At 41.4% G+C, this 17,971-nt stretch overlaps 1 protein-coding gene across 2 annotated transcripts; it reads right to left on the reverse strand.

Annotated features, from left to right (window-relative positions):
• Positions 1–4,271: 4,271 nt before the first annotated feature.
• Positions 4,272–17,087, reverse strand: igfbp5b (insulin-like growth factor binding protein 5b). 2 transcript variants are annotated; one of them, XM_057335229.1, is made up of 4 exons: positions 15,950–17,087; positions 8,738–8,862; positions 8,536–8,655; positions 4,272–7,791 (listed from the first exon to the last, which is right to left on the reverse strand). In XM_057335229.1, exons 1-4 carry the CDS (start codon positions 16,275–16,277, stop codon positions 7,657–7,659), a joined length of 708 nt encoding a protein of 235 aa, XP_057191212.1. In that variant the 5' UTR covers positions 16,278–17,087; the 3' UTR covers positions 4,272–7,656. The 2 variants fall into 2 exon arrangements, with proteins under 2 accessions (XP_057191212.1, XP_057191211.1); XM_057335228.1 differs by having other exon boundaries at positions 8,738–8,949; positions 15,950–17,084.
• Between the last annotated feature and the right edge of the window lie 884 nt (positions 17,088–17,971).

Below are 17,971 nucleotides of genomic sequence, written 5' to 3' on the forward strand. Positions count from 1 at the left end.
GATGGTAAATACATCATCTGTCACCGTCTGCCACTTCTGGCGCCTCGAGGCTTGATTTTACCCATGCAAATGTGAAAAGAGCTCCTGTGTTGTCCAACAAACAGACGGCTGAGTGTAAAATCAAGATCATTGTCTCTCTCAGTGCCGATCCTAGACATCTGGGGGCCCTAAGCAAACCTTTGTGGGGGCCCCTGTCAGTTATGTTTATAAATTTAGATACACATAACTGTAAACTATAAGAAATAAAAATAATAAATCAATTAACATACTTAAATAAATAAAAACTAAAAAAGACAAAAAACATTAAACCGACAGTTAGAACAATTAAGTTGAAAATTAAATTCACATGCAAATATTTTTTACCCAAAGTAACGCTTGGCTCTGGAACCATCTAGCTGTCAAAAAAACTTTAACCAAATGAGTGATTAACAAAAATAAAACATGATAAATTTAGTTTACTCAAGAAAGCTATACGAAAATCAACAATTCTCTAAATGTGATGACGCAAAAATTACATATCATCATGGGCAAACGAAATACAGTGGACTGCAGTGGTGACACCCACATGAACACTGTACTGTACAGTCTGTACAGCTGGTTTTGTGACTAAGTCATTCCTTTAAATGCTATTGAAGTTAGAAGCGTGTATATAAATGTGTAGCCTTTGTAACTTTGGAGACGGTCCCTAAATTCAGACTATCGAACGTCCAACGTAAAAACAAACTTTATGCCAGTGGATAAATACTGGATTTATAAATCTACTGGATTTATAAATCTGTACTTGCATAATTTGGCAAAACTAAACGACTAAAACTAAAGACTTTGAAAATAGTACAACACATGCCTTCTTGCTCTTTTGCTTCACGTTTTTGGTGTTTTTTTCCGCAACAGACGGATAGCTCCGTTTTATAGCCATGGTCATATAACGTGCTCCATCACACCACGCGCATGTCATCACCTGCCGCGCACTACACGATGTTCGAGACCGAGTATGTCAAAGTAATTAAATAAATCAAGTATTAAAAAGGAAATTTCCAAATGATTCCTGTAAAGTTGAATCTGCAAGTTATAAAAATAGCATACAGTGTTTTTGATTCGGTACTCAAGGGGGCCCCCTGGTGGTGCCGGGCCCTACGCAGCCTGCGTAGTCTGCTTATAGGGAGGATCGGCTCTGGTCTCTCTACCCTTCTGTTTGTTTGTTTTTTTCTTCTTGAGATAATGTATCCTGACAAAGCACCCATTCGATGTTCCATCCGCAGAAGATATAACATGGAAAAGATCCACCTGGTGTTGTTTATCTGCGCTTAACATCTCTGTTGGCAATCTTTCCTTAACTGAAATCAGTATGAGGACGAATCTCGAGAATATTACACCAGAACAATATGTTACCTCACGCAAGAAGCAGCAGAGGATGAAACGTTAAACTGTAATCGTTGTGTAATGGACTGCCACATGTCGTGATATGAAAGGGCCGTCTATAGTTGTTCAACTAATAGCGCGATAAAAGGGACGCGAGCGCTTTGAAGTCTAAAACGCAGTTGTCAGTGTCTTTGAAGGCAATAGTAATTGTCATGTTGACTGCCCCACAAATCAAATCCCAGACACGTGTTGCTCTCTGCGTCTGCTTGGTTCCTCTATACCTTCATCCTAAAGACACGCTGCCCAGCTGCAGATGAAGTGACTCCACCGTCACATCTGGAATGTGTAAGTTATTCCCGAAAAAACCTTACCTGTATGTCCTCTGAAGTGATCATCTTCAGACCCCCACCACCATCTTTCATGACACACACAAAACATGTTTCTTTGAATGTTTGTTTAGGCCTGTTTTACCCAAAAAGCATTTGGTTTGTTTTGCTAACATTTTACGTACGCAGCAAAGTTTGCAAGAGCAATTTATGTGGAAAATAATGGAAAATATAATGCAATACATAAAACCATTGCTGTCCTTCCGAAACCTCAGATGTCCGAATTTGCTGTTTTTCAGGAAATGGAAAAAACACTGTACTTTTTAAATGATTAAACAGGTTAGATATTTGCAAAATCTAGTGACAAACATAAAAGGTGACTGATAATAATGATTTATGGCAACAACAAAAAAACCCACGAAATATGGAGATTTCAGAAGGACAGCAGCGAAATAATACATTTCCATATATTGGAACCAAGTGCTTATATTTTTCAATATACGAAAGGTGATATTATTTAATATCTTAATGTATTATTCTGTATATTTTCAAATACATTTAGGAAAATGTAACAAAATCTTGATTATTGATATTGTGTTAATACTACAAAGATGATAATTGTATAGTTCAGTGCCACAAAGGTTACAAACTCTCTTCTTCTCTCCGCTTATATTTTGAGTTTAATTCATTTTGTTAAAAAATCGAAAAACAAAATTGAACAAATGGAAGATTTTGACTAATAGGATTATTTAGTTATTTTTTAGTAGATATTGCAGTGTAGTGAAAATGTGAATTTGTGACAGCCCTAGGTGCACTTAAAGCGTTCACCCAAAAATGAAAAATTTGTCATCATTTACCTACTCTATTGTCATTTCAGACCTGTATGACTTTCTTTCTTCTGCCCGACACAATAGATATTTTGAAGAATGTTGGTAACCAAACAATTGCGGTACCCATTGACTTGCATTGGTTTTGTGTCCATACAATATAAGTAAACGTGTACCGCCGTTGTTCCGTTACCAACATTCTTCAAAATATCTTCTTTTGTGTTCTGCAGAAAATAAGAAAGTCAAACAGGCTTGACATGACGAGAGGATGAATTTTTGAGTAAACTATCACTTTAATTCACAGGCATACAAACAGCATTTTCTAATCAGTAGATCTAACTTCATCCGGGAGTGTTTAATGGTTTGAGTTCTCTTCCGTGTAGATAACCATTTGAATGAAAATGTGATCCTCATTTAAACTAGATTTCATGGACATAAAGTTTGTATTAGTTTTCAATAGCTCAGTTCTGACAACCACTTTATAATTTAAAGCCCTTATTAAAGGCAGTTGTCAATGCAACAATCCATAAATCACTATATTTTATGCGTAGGGCCGCAATAAAAGCGGTGTCAATGTAAAGCACACTGTCGGCCTGCTGTGTGCATGTGTGGTGTGAAACACAGATTTTAACAGCACCATCTTTGGCCTCTGGCTGGATGCACCGGTCCAATCTAGTCCTAGCAGTTTGGTCATGAAACGTGGTGCTAACTCGCCCCGGAGCTTTGCGATAAAAGCGGACGTTTCCGCGCCAGATAATCTATCCGTAGCGTTGTTTTTCTCACTTGCTTGATTGGAGCGTTGGTCCCTTTGGTCAGAGATCCCCCTTGAAGTTGGGGGTCTAGGTAAATGACTTCCTTGTTCCTGAGCAATCTCTTTGACTTCTGTTGAAAACCAGGTGCCTCGCCTCTGGGCAGAGTTTAAATGCACCCAAAATAAACCTGCATCCTGTAATGATCTGCTCCTCTGGGCTTCTCTTATCCTGATTTATCAGTCAAGACAATTGAATTAGGAGCCAGATGAACGATGTGGGTGCATGTGCAACAGATCCCTGATGTATTGACCTCATGTGGGTCATGTAAATTGTTGAGGGAATGTGCTCAAGATAAGCTCCGTCGACCCATATGTGATATAATGTCGACTACCACAAATCATTTCAATTCGTCCCTTGGTTGGTGATCTAGTTGGTTACGGTAACACCACCCGAATTTCTAAATCTAGTGTTTTTGTTAAAGCATGAATTATTGGGTAAACATGTGAATAATGTGTACGTTTCATTGCTGGATTTTTTTAATCAATGTGTATTTTTAGCCAGCGTACTTTCACAGTCATTGCAATTCTTGAGTTGACATTATTTCTGGTGGTCATCGTAGAGCTTAACTTAACTTAATGATTGATTTATTTTTAATGATATCTTCATGATTTATCTGCAATTGTAATACTGTTTTATTTTTTTCTACTGGGTTACTGAAGTGACAGTACGTGCTCGCTTTACATTTGCAAGCAGACGTGTAACAGCTTGATAATCATCTTGTGCTTACTGGCAAGACTATTGATAATGTATTCATATAAAGACGTCATAATAATATGTCATCACAAATAAATTTATTGCACAAGCGTAAATGAATACATAACTTTATTTAAATAAATGCTTTGTCATAACAAAAAAAAGACAAAGGTTAAAAGAGTACATAAATTACAAGTTGAATAAATATTACACAGTGATATTCACTTTTTTATAATTTGAGCTTTTTTTTTACCTTTTTCCATTTTATTGGTTTTATTAAGAGTTCCAAATGCTGAACATTTTAGAGTCCTCCAGCCACTATTGAGTCTTTCACATGCCGGTTTAAGCCATATTTAGATGGTCAATCATCAAGTCTTATCTCATCCATAAAATAAAAAGAGTAAGAAAGAAAAAACTGTTATGCATTCAGAGACAATAGAAAACCTGTCTTTACTACTGTATTGTAGGCCTATGTTATGAATGCTGTCTACCCGAGTAATGTACGACGATCGGAATCTGATGCAAGCAGAGCACAAAAGCAGCACGCTACATTCTGCCTTTTACACCAAATTATTACAAAGCAGATCTGGGATCTGACTTCGTCCACATTCTCATATCTGACACCCAGACGGGAAACATTTTCAGCCATGAAGCGCGTCGTCTTGAAACGTTCAGTGCTTGACAAAAACCATCAGGGTTTTCTCTTGCACTTTAATGCGTGACACTGTTTCAACTATTTCAGCCGTCGCGTGCCCTGTGTCGCAGATACGTTTGTGTGGGTCCCCTGCTTGCCGTGCCAGCCTGCTGATCAGATTCCGAGAACTCCGGCTGTCCGTCTAAAGAATCTACTGTGATGTGTAGTGTGTTGTGGAAGTGAGGCCCAGCACGAGATCACCGCTTAAGGCCTTCGCCCTCCCTCCTGCTCCCCGGATATCACTGAGACTTAAGGTCTGTTAAAGGAACAGTACACGCAAAAATAACCGATCTGTCTTTACTTGCTCTCGTGTGGTTTCAAACCCCTATGACCCCTCAAATATTTTTAAGTACTTTCTACTATGGAGACGGAGGCCCCAAACTTCAATCAAAGTATAAAGTGGTACATTTCTGTCAATGAATCGTTCATTTAAGTCGGATCTTTTCAATGAATGGATAGTTTATAAATCGTTTCTAAACGTGTAAATGACGACGTTTTCATTTTTGCGCGACTGTTCCTTTAAAAGTAGATCAAGAATAGACTGTGATGGGTTTAACTTGTATACCCACTGAATGATGATGTGGATTTCAGGCTTGGGCCGCGAAGCCCCTGTCAAAGGTACTCGGGCAGGGTTTCTGTCCGACGCCTGCTCCCGCTTCTATACCTGAACTGAGATTCACTTTTCCTCTTAAAGAGACGGCACTAAATGTGTGGCAAGGTAAACAATTAAGTGCAAGCTGCTTATTTTAATAGGGAGGGGGCATTCAGCATGGATCAGGACCTAAATAATGCTGACTACTGATTTCGCCCTGTGGTGACAGACACCTGTAAGGCTAAATGTGCAATAACAGAGACGACTTCGCCTCTTCGACGTACTCGACGCAAACCCTGACCTCTCTTTCCTGCTACCTTCGTTTTTCTTATTTTAAACGTGCCGTGGTTACATTCTGCAGACCTGTGATGCTTTTAGTCTATCAACTATTTTACGGCCCCCTCCCAGCTGTAAAAAAACGTGATCATTCGGGCCCTGAAATGAGATCCGGACGGACTCATGGTGGCAGGCGATGGCTTTGCTCGATCATCAAGAGCTGACCGGTAAGTATCCCTGTTTTACGTATAGCTTGAAATAAGTCATTGAAAACACTCTCGTCGGAAATGACACACATTTGCAGTCTCTGTCAGATCAAACGTCAGCTTATTCGTAAAGAGAAATAACAGTAAATGAGCTAGCACTTGCTGGAGCCGTTCGTGACGAACGTCTCCCCTATCGGAGCCTAACCACGGGGATTTTTGATAGCTGCTTGGAGTTTTTATGTCTGTTCTGCTTCTCGATTTGAACGCGATTGAGGTCCTTCGTTGATATCAAAAGGTTCGCCTGTTTTTGTCCCCTTGGCTATTGTGTAACGTTCACGTAACCATTCAAATGTATTTGCATGTAGAAAAGGCACTGAGACTCGCACACCGAAACTCACAGGAAGTGATGCGTTAAATGACGGCGAAGGACATTGAACTGCAGCCTCCTTCGAGATACAGAAATGTGACAAATAACAAAAGAAAACGTCCAGCCGTTTTGCTGGCCTGAATAAGCAAACAGGGCTATTACTGATTGGTGAACGGTCAGAGTGGGCGGAGCTTAGAAAGTGGTCAGACCTGCATTCAAATGACCAAGTCCTGGAACTATGCAAATTGACAATATGCTAAAGACACAACTCCTGGCCTAGGCACCAAATCATGGTGGTTGTTTGTTAAAGATAACAAGAAACAAGAGAACAACAACAACAACAAAACGAAATAAAAATAAAACACATTCAATATTCTGAAGGTAATATTTTCAAAGTTTTTTCAGTGAAACCACATAGTCAAGGAACATGGCTCATAAACGGACCGTCAATACCTCAATGAATTCAAAGGAAACAGCGTTTAAGTCAAAGTTAATCGTAAGGACAAAGGTAACATTACAGAGAAAGAGACGACTGCTTTGCACGGTGAACATCCATCAAACACAAATGCCGGAAGCGTTTAGGGGTTACGGCATCTGCCTCAATTTGAACTTTGACCAGATGCCATAATATCTGAAAACTCCAGAGTGGCCTGGCCTGTCTTTTTCTCATTTTATCTAGACATGGGCAGTGAGACAGGACGTCGGTCAGGACCGCTCGGCTCACCCGTGTAAATGTGCACGGCTGCATCTGTTTACATAGGCACGTTTGGCGTGTTAGGTAAGCTCTACACATAAAGCCGCTGAAACAGATTTGTCAAATGGGTTTTCATCGTGTTCCGGGAGGGATACGTCACAAAAAGGCATTGGTTTTTTTATGAAAGCTATCGCCGTATCGTCCACACGCACACATGCTCATGCACGCATACACTGAATTTGGTGAAGTTACACATTTCCAAGCAGTATTCCCAATAAGTGCTTTGACAGGACCGAGAAAAAAAGAGGTAGAGATTGTGCTATCCATCTCTACCGTATGTGTTTCCCTTTATCTTTCGGAAAACCAACGAAAATTGTGTTTTTCTTCCAATAGTAAGAGTTCCTGCTATCTCATGTGATACCGTGACAGCAAAAGATGTAAAAGACCAAGATAGCCCTGTTAATGTTTAACATGCCATATATTCCTTTTTTTTACGTTTTTTGTTTTATGTTAACTTTAAACAAAACCGTATGGTGCTCCAACCCCAGCTTCTATAAAAATATATAATCGTATGTATATATTCTTAACAATTTTTGCCAGGACTCCTCTGATTGGCTGAGTCCAGTGATTTTAGAGATGTGCGCTCAGTCAAAACGATTCCCGTGGTTTTTCCAATTGTTCGTATTTCTAATAGTCGTTGCGTTTTTTTTCTATTTGTTTTGCTTCAAAATCTCAACGTGACTGGCGGTGGATTGGTAGGCAGGAAAAGGAGGTGGGCCCTAGGTCTGGTGATCGGGGTGGCTCGAATTCTCACTCGTTGTTGTTACTGTTTTCCAGATCCTTGCACTGGATGTTGCCTCCGCTGTAGTCGGTGCCGGGCAGCTGCGCGCCGTATTTGTCCACGCACCAGCAGATGCCTCGCTTCCGGCCACGGGACGGTTTGCACTGCGGGGTGCAGAAGAGAAAAAGGGTCATGTTGCCGTTTTAAGCACACAAACGCTTTGTCGATTATAATATCGTCCAATTTACACCGGCTTTGAAGGCAGCTCATGCAATCGTATGTTTACAACCAAAAGCCTGAGAGTGCATTGAAAATCACAAAGCGTGCATTTTTGAAAAACAAACAAGGACGAGTTGGGATGCGAAATGAAGAAGAAACATTTAAGATTCCGCACTATTTCTAGGTCACTTATCAAATGTATGCAAATTTGTGACCATGTTAGTTCCTTTGTACAAAAGGTCAGATTTCCTTTCTTCTATTGAAGCATACAAGATTCTTTGGAACATTCTCAAATCATGCTGGGACAACATGGATCAGCGAGTTTTGCACGAACTTCCCATACCAGTGCATGCTGTTATTAAAGCGACTGGGGAAAAACACTGAGAAATGCTGAAATCCAAGTGAACTTTTTACTCGATTCAGTCTGCCAACAATACGAAATACAACAACAAATGCAGTTTGAAATGAGAAAAGAATGCAAAGCATTATAAGAATTTTCAGTAGCGCTCTCAGACGTTTATAATCCATTGCATTCATATTGTATTACAGACTCTTAATGTGAAGCTGTTTTTGCACTGGTTAAATTGTTTTTTTTTAAATTAAATATATGTTTCTATGTTTTAATAAAAATGAACTATATAATGATATTGCATATACTGTAATGTATGATTTTGAGTCAAGAGTTGTACCTGTTTACGCTTGAAGAAACCCTTCCGGTCACAGTTGGGAAGGTAAAGGGAAAGAGCCATGACGCGGGAAGTGTCTTTCATACTTTGAATAATTCCGTCCAGCTTCCTCCTGCAGGGACCCTGGAAAAAAACCCACGGAACGTTACATCGCCACCTCACGTGTTAACAACCCGTTTAACCGCTGCTGTGATGCACAACTTACAAATTCTGGCTCGTGCTTGTCGATGGGATTAGGCGAGTAGTCCAACGGGCCCACGAAGCGTTGCTTCTCCGTCTGTTTCTTCTTGTCCTTGCGCACAGCTGCGTGTTTCTTGCTGTTGATCACGTCTGGTTTGGGATAAAGGGGAATTTTAGGAGGCTGGTCTTCCGTTGTTTCTGCTTTTGCTGTATCATCATGCTCGATAGACTCACGATCTAGACGACACAAAGAGAATCAAACGAGTGTTTTTAACGGAATATAGAAAATGGCATCAATAAATATTTGTCTAATTAGTCGATTTTGAAGAAATTTTAAGTGGTGAAAGACCGACGGTGTTGTGGGTGGACGCCAGAGCTTTGCCATGCTAATATTTAGTACTGTATGTTGCTACGTGGTTGTTAGGGTGTTGCTAGGTGGTTGATTTCTGTCAAAAGAGCGCATTTAAAATGGCTGTTCTGGTCTGTTGTTATAGCTCTTTTAACGCAAACAGATCATTTTTTTACCCTCTTTTTTATCCACCAGGTGAAAATTACTGTCTGAGCACCTTTCTTCAACGGGACACACATATCTGTTTCACAAACAATGTGTAATGATTTATGTTTGAGCAAATACCTTGGCTGTTTTAAACAGATTGTCAATCAAATTTTATTTATGAAATCATGTCAAGAAAACCTTGTTCGCAGATGTTAACACACTTTGCTTGTAACCTGAGGCGTTAACAACAAAACAAACTGTTTTGCCACCAAATGTCTCTAACAGGTGATGGGACACCCCCCACCATTAAGTTGCTGTAAATGGCCCATAGTTAAGCCAATGCACGACATGACTTCGCTTTATTACCCTATACGACCAAACTTTGAAAGTTAGGCCTACGTTGAATTACCAATCAAAATCCCAATATCTGCTCCATGCTAAATTAGGGTGCAAAGTAATGTCAGTCTATTATTTTATAGTAGAATCTATTTCGATCTAAATCCTAAAGACTGAATGTCCTGCTACTCTGAACAATCCACCCTTTGTATATTAAAGAGTTTACAGTTGAATACAATTTCATTTTCCCCCTGCATGACTACAGGATTTTGCAGTGAGACCGGAAACCACCTTTAAAAGGAACTTTATCGGCTCAAAGCCGTACTTGGAAAACTTTGAAGTCAGAAGAACCATAACACCATGGCAACCGCAAGCTCTTGTTCCACAAGTATCTAATAGCAGGTAGTAACTGTCACCATGTGTTCAGGGAAGAGATACTGCGGAACAAAGTATATATGCTTCAAACTCAGTGGGATGCATGGCTATAACTTCAACTGATTATTGGCTATTACAGTGTCTACCCACTACAAATCAAATGCTATTGGATAAAGCAAAAACTACCAACATGCATATAGACAATGCATATATAATGCATTTGGTTTGGTTTACAAAATGCATGCTCACCAAGATGCATAATATGTAAACAAATTCTATATACTGTAACAATATATATGTTAGGCCAATGAATTGAATTACTTGATTAATTTATGGTTAGTTACTGAAGTAATTGACCATTGGTGTATTATCATATTGCTTTTGTCACTGTTTTATTGCTTAACAGATGAGTAACAGACATTCGGAGTAGTGCCTGAGCATCGGTGCCATCGGGTTGCCAAGTATTTCTGCAGCTCTAGCCAAGAGAGCATTATCAGACAGATGAGGCAGTCAGCAGAGATGATTGAGATAGCTGCCCTCATAGTTCCCCGAGGTCCCAGGGCTTCACATGGCTGCGGACCGGGCCACAGTGTTCTGAGCCGGCTGGTGGTGAAAGACTCTGTCTGACCTGGAGACGCACGGGGCGGGTGCCCGCTCATTACAGGAATTGGCTTCCTGGCTTCTGAGGTTACAATCAGAGCATGGGCCGTCTCTTTGAAATCAATCCCGCAACCCATGACTTGGCAGACTGAAATTTCTGTACAGATTTCTCAGCAGGTTTGAGCCACTGAATTTGAGATCTTGCAGGGCTTAAGGGATGTGCAAAACGACATATTTTCCAAATTAATCAGTCTTAATGAAGCCCGGTATAGTTTCGGGTTCGTCTGAACCGGATCGGGGTTGCGTTTCTTGGAGTTCTTGAGTTCAAGAACAGCCAGATGGACGTAATGGTCCCTCTTTTATATCTTATATAAGTCTTTTTAGGGTATATGTAACGGTTTATAGTTGTTATTAAAAATGTGAATGAACTACATGGTGATCAGTCTCCTTTATCCCCAAAATATTCATATGAATTTATTTTGATCATATTATTGATTTGTTTTACAAATATACATAGATATACATGTAAATGGAAAAAACTAAACTTCCCTCATCAGATGTGAACTAGTGAAGGTCAATAAGCTTATTGTACAAAACAGAAAACTTAAATTCCCTCTTTATGCTTAATATTTTTATTCTTAATACGTTTTTGGTTATTGGCCGAAATACACCCCATTAATGAACATCAACAGCCAACATTAACTGTAAATCTAGTTTCAGTCTATCGACGTCATTTTCTGTGTCAGGCTTTTCGCAGGGAAGACCAGAATCAGTTTTTCCTTGCTCTTGGTCCCCAGCTTGTAAAGGTTTAGTGGCTCTGTGTTTAACATCTGACAAACTGCCAGGATCCTGGAGCTTTTCCAGACCAGACGTACAGTATCACATGTGGCTGTCTCTCTTCTTGGGCTTGCAAAACTTTTCATTAAGATACAGGGATCTGAGCCTGGCCAAAGGAGATGCATCCGATAGGGCTCCGTTTAATAATTTACATGTGCGCCGGGCCATTATACTTCATGAATATCCACGTTATTTTTACAGCCCGGGGGCTGATGATGAAAGCGAGTCCCCTTTTTGGTCGTTTTGTCCGAATTTACTGCCGAGCACGCTGACCAATGCAAAGACGAAGTGTGCTTGTGAACGGTCTCAAAGCACCCAGCGAATGTGATGTAGCCTATTTTGTTCTCTTATTGAATTATTAGCACGCACAACAGTTGGGTTTCGGAGATCTCTATCTCACTATTGTTATAAATTTAGACGTGGTGTGCTTTGAAAATCACTCTTAAAGTGAGCTAGTCTTTGTCTCGGCCTTCATTGCTCTGTTCGTGTCACAAACCAACCATGGCATCCCTGGCTAGATTCCACTGCTAAATATTTCAAGCTTGGACTCGGTCCACGCCGTGTTGGGCCACTACAGCAAAGCAGTATGTTACTCAAACTACAGAGGCTGCCAGAAAAAGACCAAGTCGATCGAAACTGCACAAATCTACAAAATAGAGAATGTGACCTTTTGTGTAATGCTAAAACAAACTATTGCAAGCTATGAAATGACATTAAGAGCTCAGCGACAGTCCTCTTCGTGCGCTGGGATGAAAGTTTCCATGTTGTAATGTGCTATCGGTTACATCCATGAAAGCAGCCACATAACTTATTATTCACACAGGTCCCTTATAAATCAGGACAAAGCAAACTGATGACACCTGTCCGTGGCCTTCAGGCTCAAAGCGCATGTGTGCGCCTCTTCATCACTTGGCTGGTGTCATCAAAACTAGGAAACAAAAGCAAGAGAGCACAAAAATCTACTTTTGCACTATATGATTCTGTGCGTTTCATATTTATTAAATCACTTGTTTTTGAAGAAGTTGCGAAAAGAAGCGGAAAAACTTAGATACTGTAGGCTCTATGGGTTTTAAACTGAATCCATGGGGTGTGAAGCAATGGAGATCAGGTCAAGATGAGAAAATTAAACAATTGTAGTTCTTTAGTTCAGTGGTTCTCGAACTTTTTCATTGTAAGGCCCCCTTTGTGTAGGGTGCATCACGTTGTGGCCCCCCAAATAAGTACTTCTAATCTTATACTTGAAGCAAAAACATATTCAGTTTTACAATGCTGGAACATCAATTCTTTTGGTTGGTGGTCTTATTTTTCTGATGTTTGATTGCATAAAATGTATGATAAATTTCTATATTTCATAAAATGCCACAAAATCTGTGGCCCTCCTGGATCCATCTTGGGGCCCCCAGTTTGAGAACCACTGCTTTAGTTGACTGAGTCTTAAAATGTTGCTTTCCAGTCACAATTTATAAAAAATATTATGATTTATTTGCTCAAGTATTTATTTCGCAAGATCACCATACAGTATACCAGATGCATATAGGAACCATTTTCCATTGAATTTCCAGCAAAAGCATATCATGATATACCATTACTGTGATATACAGTAAGATTTTGGTTAAAAGTAGTTTTGTTACGCCTCAAGGGCGTGTTCTTCAGCGAATAAGGTTTATCTTTACCGTTAAAAACCCGGCTATCCTACACGAGCCAAATTTCCGTCTGAGCTCATGAGATCATATATTCTGTGTCCACACTGCCAGGCAGCGTTATTTTCCACCATCCTCAACGACAACAGCTGCTTATGACAAGCTAGTTGCAACAATAGCAACACAACTACTGAAAAGCAGCAACGTTGGCATGCTGCAGCCTCTCCGTCCAACCCCCCCCCCCCCGAGAATCCTGCGAGGCACAAAAAACCGAGGCATCGATTTGAAACCACATCTGAACCTGTGCTGCAGGCAAGAAATTAGGCACCTTTTGTTCTCCTTCCCTGCAGAAACGTGACACTGCGGCTCCCCCTCCAACTCCCCAAAGCACATGACAAGAGGTTTCAACAGGTCGGAGTCTTCAGCCAAAACCACACGGTGCAGCCCTGCCGTCTGCCCTCAATCTGAACGTTTCGTTTTCTAAACACGTACGAATCAAACCGATCGTTTTTGCGCGAGGCTTTCTCGTGTCCTTACCGTTTCGGTCAGCCAAACACATGTTCCTGTTTAGGACGGGCCCAGCATGAGGATGTCACGTTTCTGACGGAGATGAGACTACTGTGCGAGTTGATTTTCTCCCCAGCTGCTGCTCACTAGCCTTCCAGGTGCCTGTGACAAATACACCCTGCGCAAATTGCTGTAAAACTTTGAAGGGAGTCATTCAAGCGTGCCGAAATAGGTTCCCTGCTCGCATACCTTTGCAAAGGAAAATGACCAGGACAATTAAGAGCTGGGCATTGTTTTTAAAAAAGTGCAAGAGAACTATTCAAGTGCTTTCCACTAAGTGAAGCAATGCGTATGTTTCAATGTCAGTCCGATGATGCAATGCTTCTGTGAGTTTGGCCTGAGGCACAATATAAATTTGGGATGACAAACAAGCAACGGTAGAGCGACTGCGTTCCATTCCCTTGTAATGGTTGTTTAGCTACGGATAGTCTCTAGTGGGTTTAATCAAATAAATACATCAGCGATACAGAAGTAACCAAATACAACAGCCAAGCTTCTGATTCATCTTTTTGGCCCGCTCAAGAGTTTTTAATGGTATGTTTGTTTATTTGCAAGTCAAGCTTTTGAGATTTGGAGCATGCGATTTGGAGAAATCAATCTTGGAGAACACGGCCTAAAATTCCTTTACATGCTTGATGGGCAAGGAGCCTGTAGTCATGTAATCGTATCTGTTGCCAATGGTATCCACGCTCCACACGGCACACAACATGTTTGAGTAGAAAGTCTCCCTTGTATCCATTGGCAAACTTGCAGTATTTGTCAATCTTAACATAAATGGAGCGGAATAATAATCTGGATTCACTTGATGATGAAAAAATGCTTAACCTGGGAGCGACATCTTAATGAAGGTAAAACAGCATACGCACACTGATGTTAAATACAACCTATGCTTCGTTTCTAGCGTTTGCAATTTCATGTTTATGGTATAAAATTAATTAGTACACAGACTTGAGCTAAATGATCTGAAAGACTCCTGACCTCTCTCTCTCTCTCTCTCTCTCTCTCTCTCTCCCACCTCTCTGTCTGTCCTGCCCAGCTAGTAAAACCAGGCTGAAACCAAATACCAGGGTAGGCTGGAAACTGTTCCCTCTAAATTCATCTCCATGCTTTAGGGACAGCTCTTGACAGATCATCTCCAAAGACATTCTGCTGAATCACAAGAGACCCAGGCAGCAATAACACTCATCAGAAGAGCGTAAATACTGGGACAAACAGGTTTTTAATGTGCACCTGTGCGCGAGGGGTTTGTATTTGTGTACACACACGGTCGCGGTGAAAGCCTCGCCGTCTGCCTGTTTCAAAGAATGTGTGCAGTCCCGCCGTCTTCACTATATTTGGAACAATGCGAGCAGAATCGAGCGAATTCCTCACTCTTGCTGTTTCATGCATTGATGTTGCCTAAAGGAAGATGGGGGCTGGGAGACTCACCCATTACAGCTGACTATTGAAAAAAGCAAGAGAGCTCTGTAACGTTACAGTGTGTTCTTGTTCCTCTAGCCTCACTAGTAAAGCATTGTGTTAACAGCACAAAAGTTGTGGGTTGGATTTCCTGGGAACACACAAACGGATTAAATGTAGCATTTGAATGCACCATTTGGCCAAATGCACAAATGTGTAAACATAAACTTGCTGTGCACGATTACTCTTCGAGACCTGTAAAACCATCTCATTTGGAGAACACAGTGGGTTTACCACATAGCTTGGCTAGATACACACACCACAGCTACCCTTCTACCCTCGGATTTAATCTTTGAACAGTAATCTGACCCTCACAACACCACCCACAGACACAGACCTAAATTCAGACCAACCTAGAAGCTGTTCGACCGAGAATACCACGCAGGCGTTGGTATGCTACACCTGTGCTATTATACAGTACGCACCTCAGAAAGAGGAGAGGTGTGATCCTATATGTGTCGACAGCCTATCAAACAAAACCATTTCCAATGTAAACATCAATCAACCATGCACAAAGAGAAAATCATTTTGCATTTTTAAGGTAGAAAGAGAAAATCTGCGTTAAACACACAGAGGTTGGAATCTTCGCTAAATCTTTTGCGAGGACAAAATTGCATGCAGAAACAGCATCGGAATTCAACCATGCGCACAGAATTACAAGTGCGCACGGCGGACTTCACTGCGCGCAGAAATGTTCAGGCGAAGTTGCATCTTGGTAACGAACGATATCCATACGCAGCAACGTATAAAGCCTTTGCTGTTATTAAAACTTGGTTGTGGGTACCATTCCCAGGGCACGCATACTGATAAAGTGTACACCTTGTAAGTAGCTTCTGATAAAAGCGTCTGACAAATGCGTAAAATGCATACATAACGCACTGGCTTTCGATGAGACACCGAGAGACACTTCACTGTCCAAGCCACTTACCGATGGGTGGGTGCGATGGTTTGTATCCTTTCTCGTTCGTACACACTCCCCTGCCGTGCAACAGGGCGTGAAGCGGCTTCTCCTCTCCGCTCCGCGGTAGGCAGCGCAGCCCGTGAGTGCACGTACTGGTGTAGACACCGCACGCCTGACCCTCCGCCAAAGCGCAAGTAAAGCAGCAGCCGCAGCCGGGCTCCTTAACCAGCTGACAACCCACCGGCACCGGAGGACACATGGATAACGCCTTCTGATCGCACGGCTCGCACGGCACATACGAGCCAAAGCTGATGGACAAAGCCGTGAGAAATGCAACCAGCACGACTAGAATCATGTCTCTTTTCTGTTCTTCAAAGTGTGAATGAGATCCGATGAAAAAAACGGGGACTAAATATGTGCGCAAATAAGCGATCGTCTAAGGACGGTCATCGGGTTTTTAATGCAAATTAGGAACTCTGAAAAGTCCGCATGCAAAAGTACAGCACAGGTCGGGATCTTTTGAAAAAGAAGAAGAAATAAGTCTTTGAAAAAGAATCAAGAATCCGATGATTACTTTTTAGATTAAAAATGAGACTGGGGTATCGTCTTTGATTAGTCCAGTGCTGCCCGGTTACAGTTTGTGCGCAATTCGGTTGTAATAAAATTCTGGACTTTGTGAATCCAAAAACACTTTCCCCTCTGCAGAAGTTTTCTGAGCCGACTGATCAACTTGAGTGCAGCGCTTGCCTTTTTAAAAACAGCCAAACCCAAACCCCTAACTATGAATAAGCCAAACAGCGGTAAAGGGAGGCGCACTTGCCAGACCCTGGCGCAGCGCCAGCGCCTTGCCCCCCTCGGCAATAGGATCAGCCTTTCACGCCGATGATGCCAAGATCGCAGAGCAAAACAACGAAAATCCTTAGGAAAACAGTCGTATTTTATTCCCATGCAAAATCGAAGACATCCTCCTCTGTGTGCACTTTGTGTAGTTGTTGTCTTTCTGGTTAAGCGCGTCACGAAGCCCCAGTTTGGTGGATCTGTGAAAGATTTAATGCGTCATATAGAAACAAGGCTACATGATAGGGAGGCAATGATAGGCGACATGCCCTGTGGAAAATGCAAACAAAAGAGCAAGATTAGGATCGCGCTGGTGACAGACATAGGTGCATCACTGCGCAAAGACAAAGCGGCATAAGGCTTTATTAGCAACGCGCACAAATGTACTGTGTGTGCGCGAAAGCGCATCAATGCGCTCCGCAATTAAAACCAGCTGAGGTGTGCGGCGAATGATGTGGTACATAGTTAAAATCTCGTTTTTTTCTGCATGCAAAGAGACTTTCCTAAGCCCTAATGAGCTTTTCCTCGAACAGCCAAGTCTTGGTTTGAGTTTTAAAAACAGTGGTGTTGGTTAAAGTTTAAGAAAGGAAACCTACACGCACCTGCTCAGCTAGTTATTTTTTTACATGGATAAGGATGATATCTGAGCACGTTTCGTTCGTGCTGATCGCTTATTGTCCACTTTAAATAGCCTCACTGCTGTTTACTTCTGTTTACATGTTCCTGGTTTGTCTTATAGAGCGCAGCGTGCTGCAAAATGACGACTGCACGTGTTCCATATGTAAAGTTCATCATTGTGGCAGAATGGGTTGCAGGCACCACAGCTGAGTTTTCCCTTAAAGCAGCTTTGTCAGCTGCTTCTTTAAATCATTTAATCTCTTTTGATAGGTAAAGTTCTTAATGCGTGCTCACTATTCTATTACCCAGCTGTACGTGGGTAAATGTATGTGCGTCTGTTCCCAGTGCTGCTGGATTTCGTCCACCACAAAGATTCTGACCACTAGAAGGTGCTATTAGCAATGTTAAGAGGTTCACTGAGGAATGACAAACTCTGAACGTTTCATTACCAGAGATTTACACAGCGCTGTAGTATATGTCTCATGGTCAGGAATCTAAGAGACAGACATCAGGCGTCAGGAATGTACATGGTGCTTGGAACTAAAAGATTAGCAAACTGTTGTCACAGTGCATTGTAGAAATTAACGGTTCTCT

Source organism: Triplophysa rosa, linkage group LG6 (genome assembly GCF_024868665.1).
Source record: "Triplophysa rosa linkage group LG6, Trosa_1v2, whole genome shotgun sequence".
NCBI classification, from domain to species: Eukaryota; Metazoa; Chordata; class Actinopteri; order Cypriniformes; family Nemacheilidae; genus Triplophysa; species Triplophysa rosa.

What these genes read in the sequence shown, in the direction of transcription:
- igfbp5b (XM_057335228.1), bottom strand. Translation starts at nt 16,277, where the DNA reads ATGATTCTAGTCGTGCTGGTTGCATTTCTCACGGCTTTGTCCATCAGC. An exon ending in ACCATCGCACCCACCCATCG is followed by an intron (nt 8,950 to 15,949) that starts GTAAGTGGCTTG and finishes TGTGTCGTCTAG; the next exon opens with ATCGTGAGTCTATCGAGCAT. An exon ending in ACAAGCACGAGCCAGAATTT is followed by an intron (nt 8,656 to 8,737) that starts GTAAGTTGTGCA and finishes GTTTTTTTCCAG; the next exon opens with GGTCCCTGCAGGAGGAAGCT.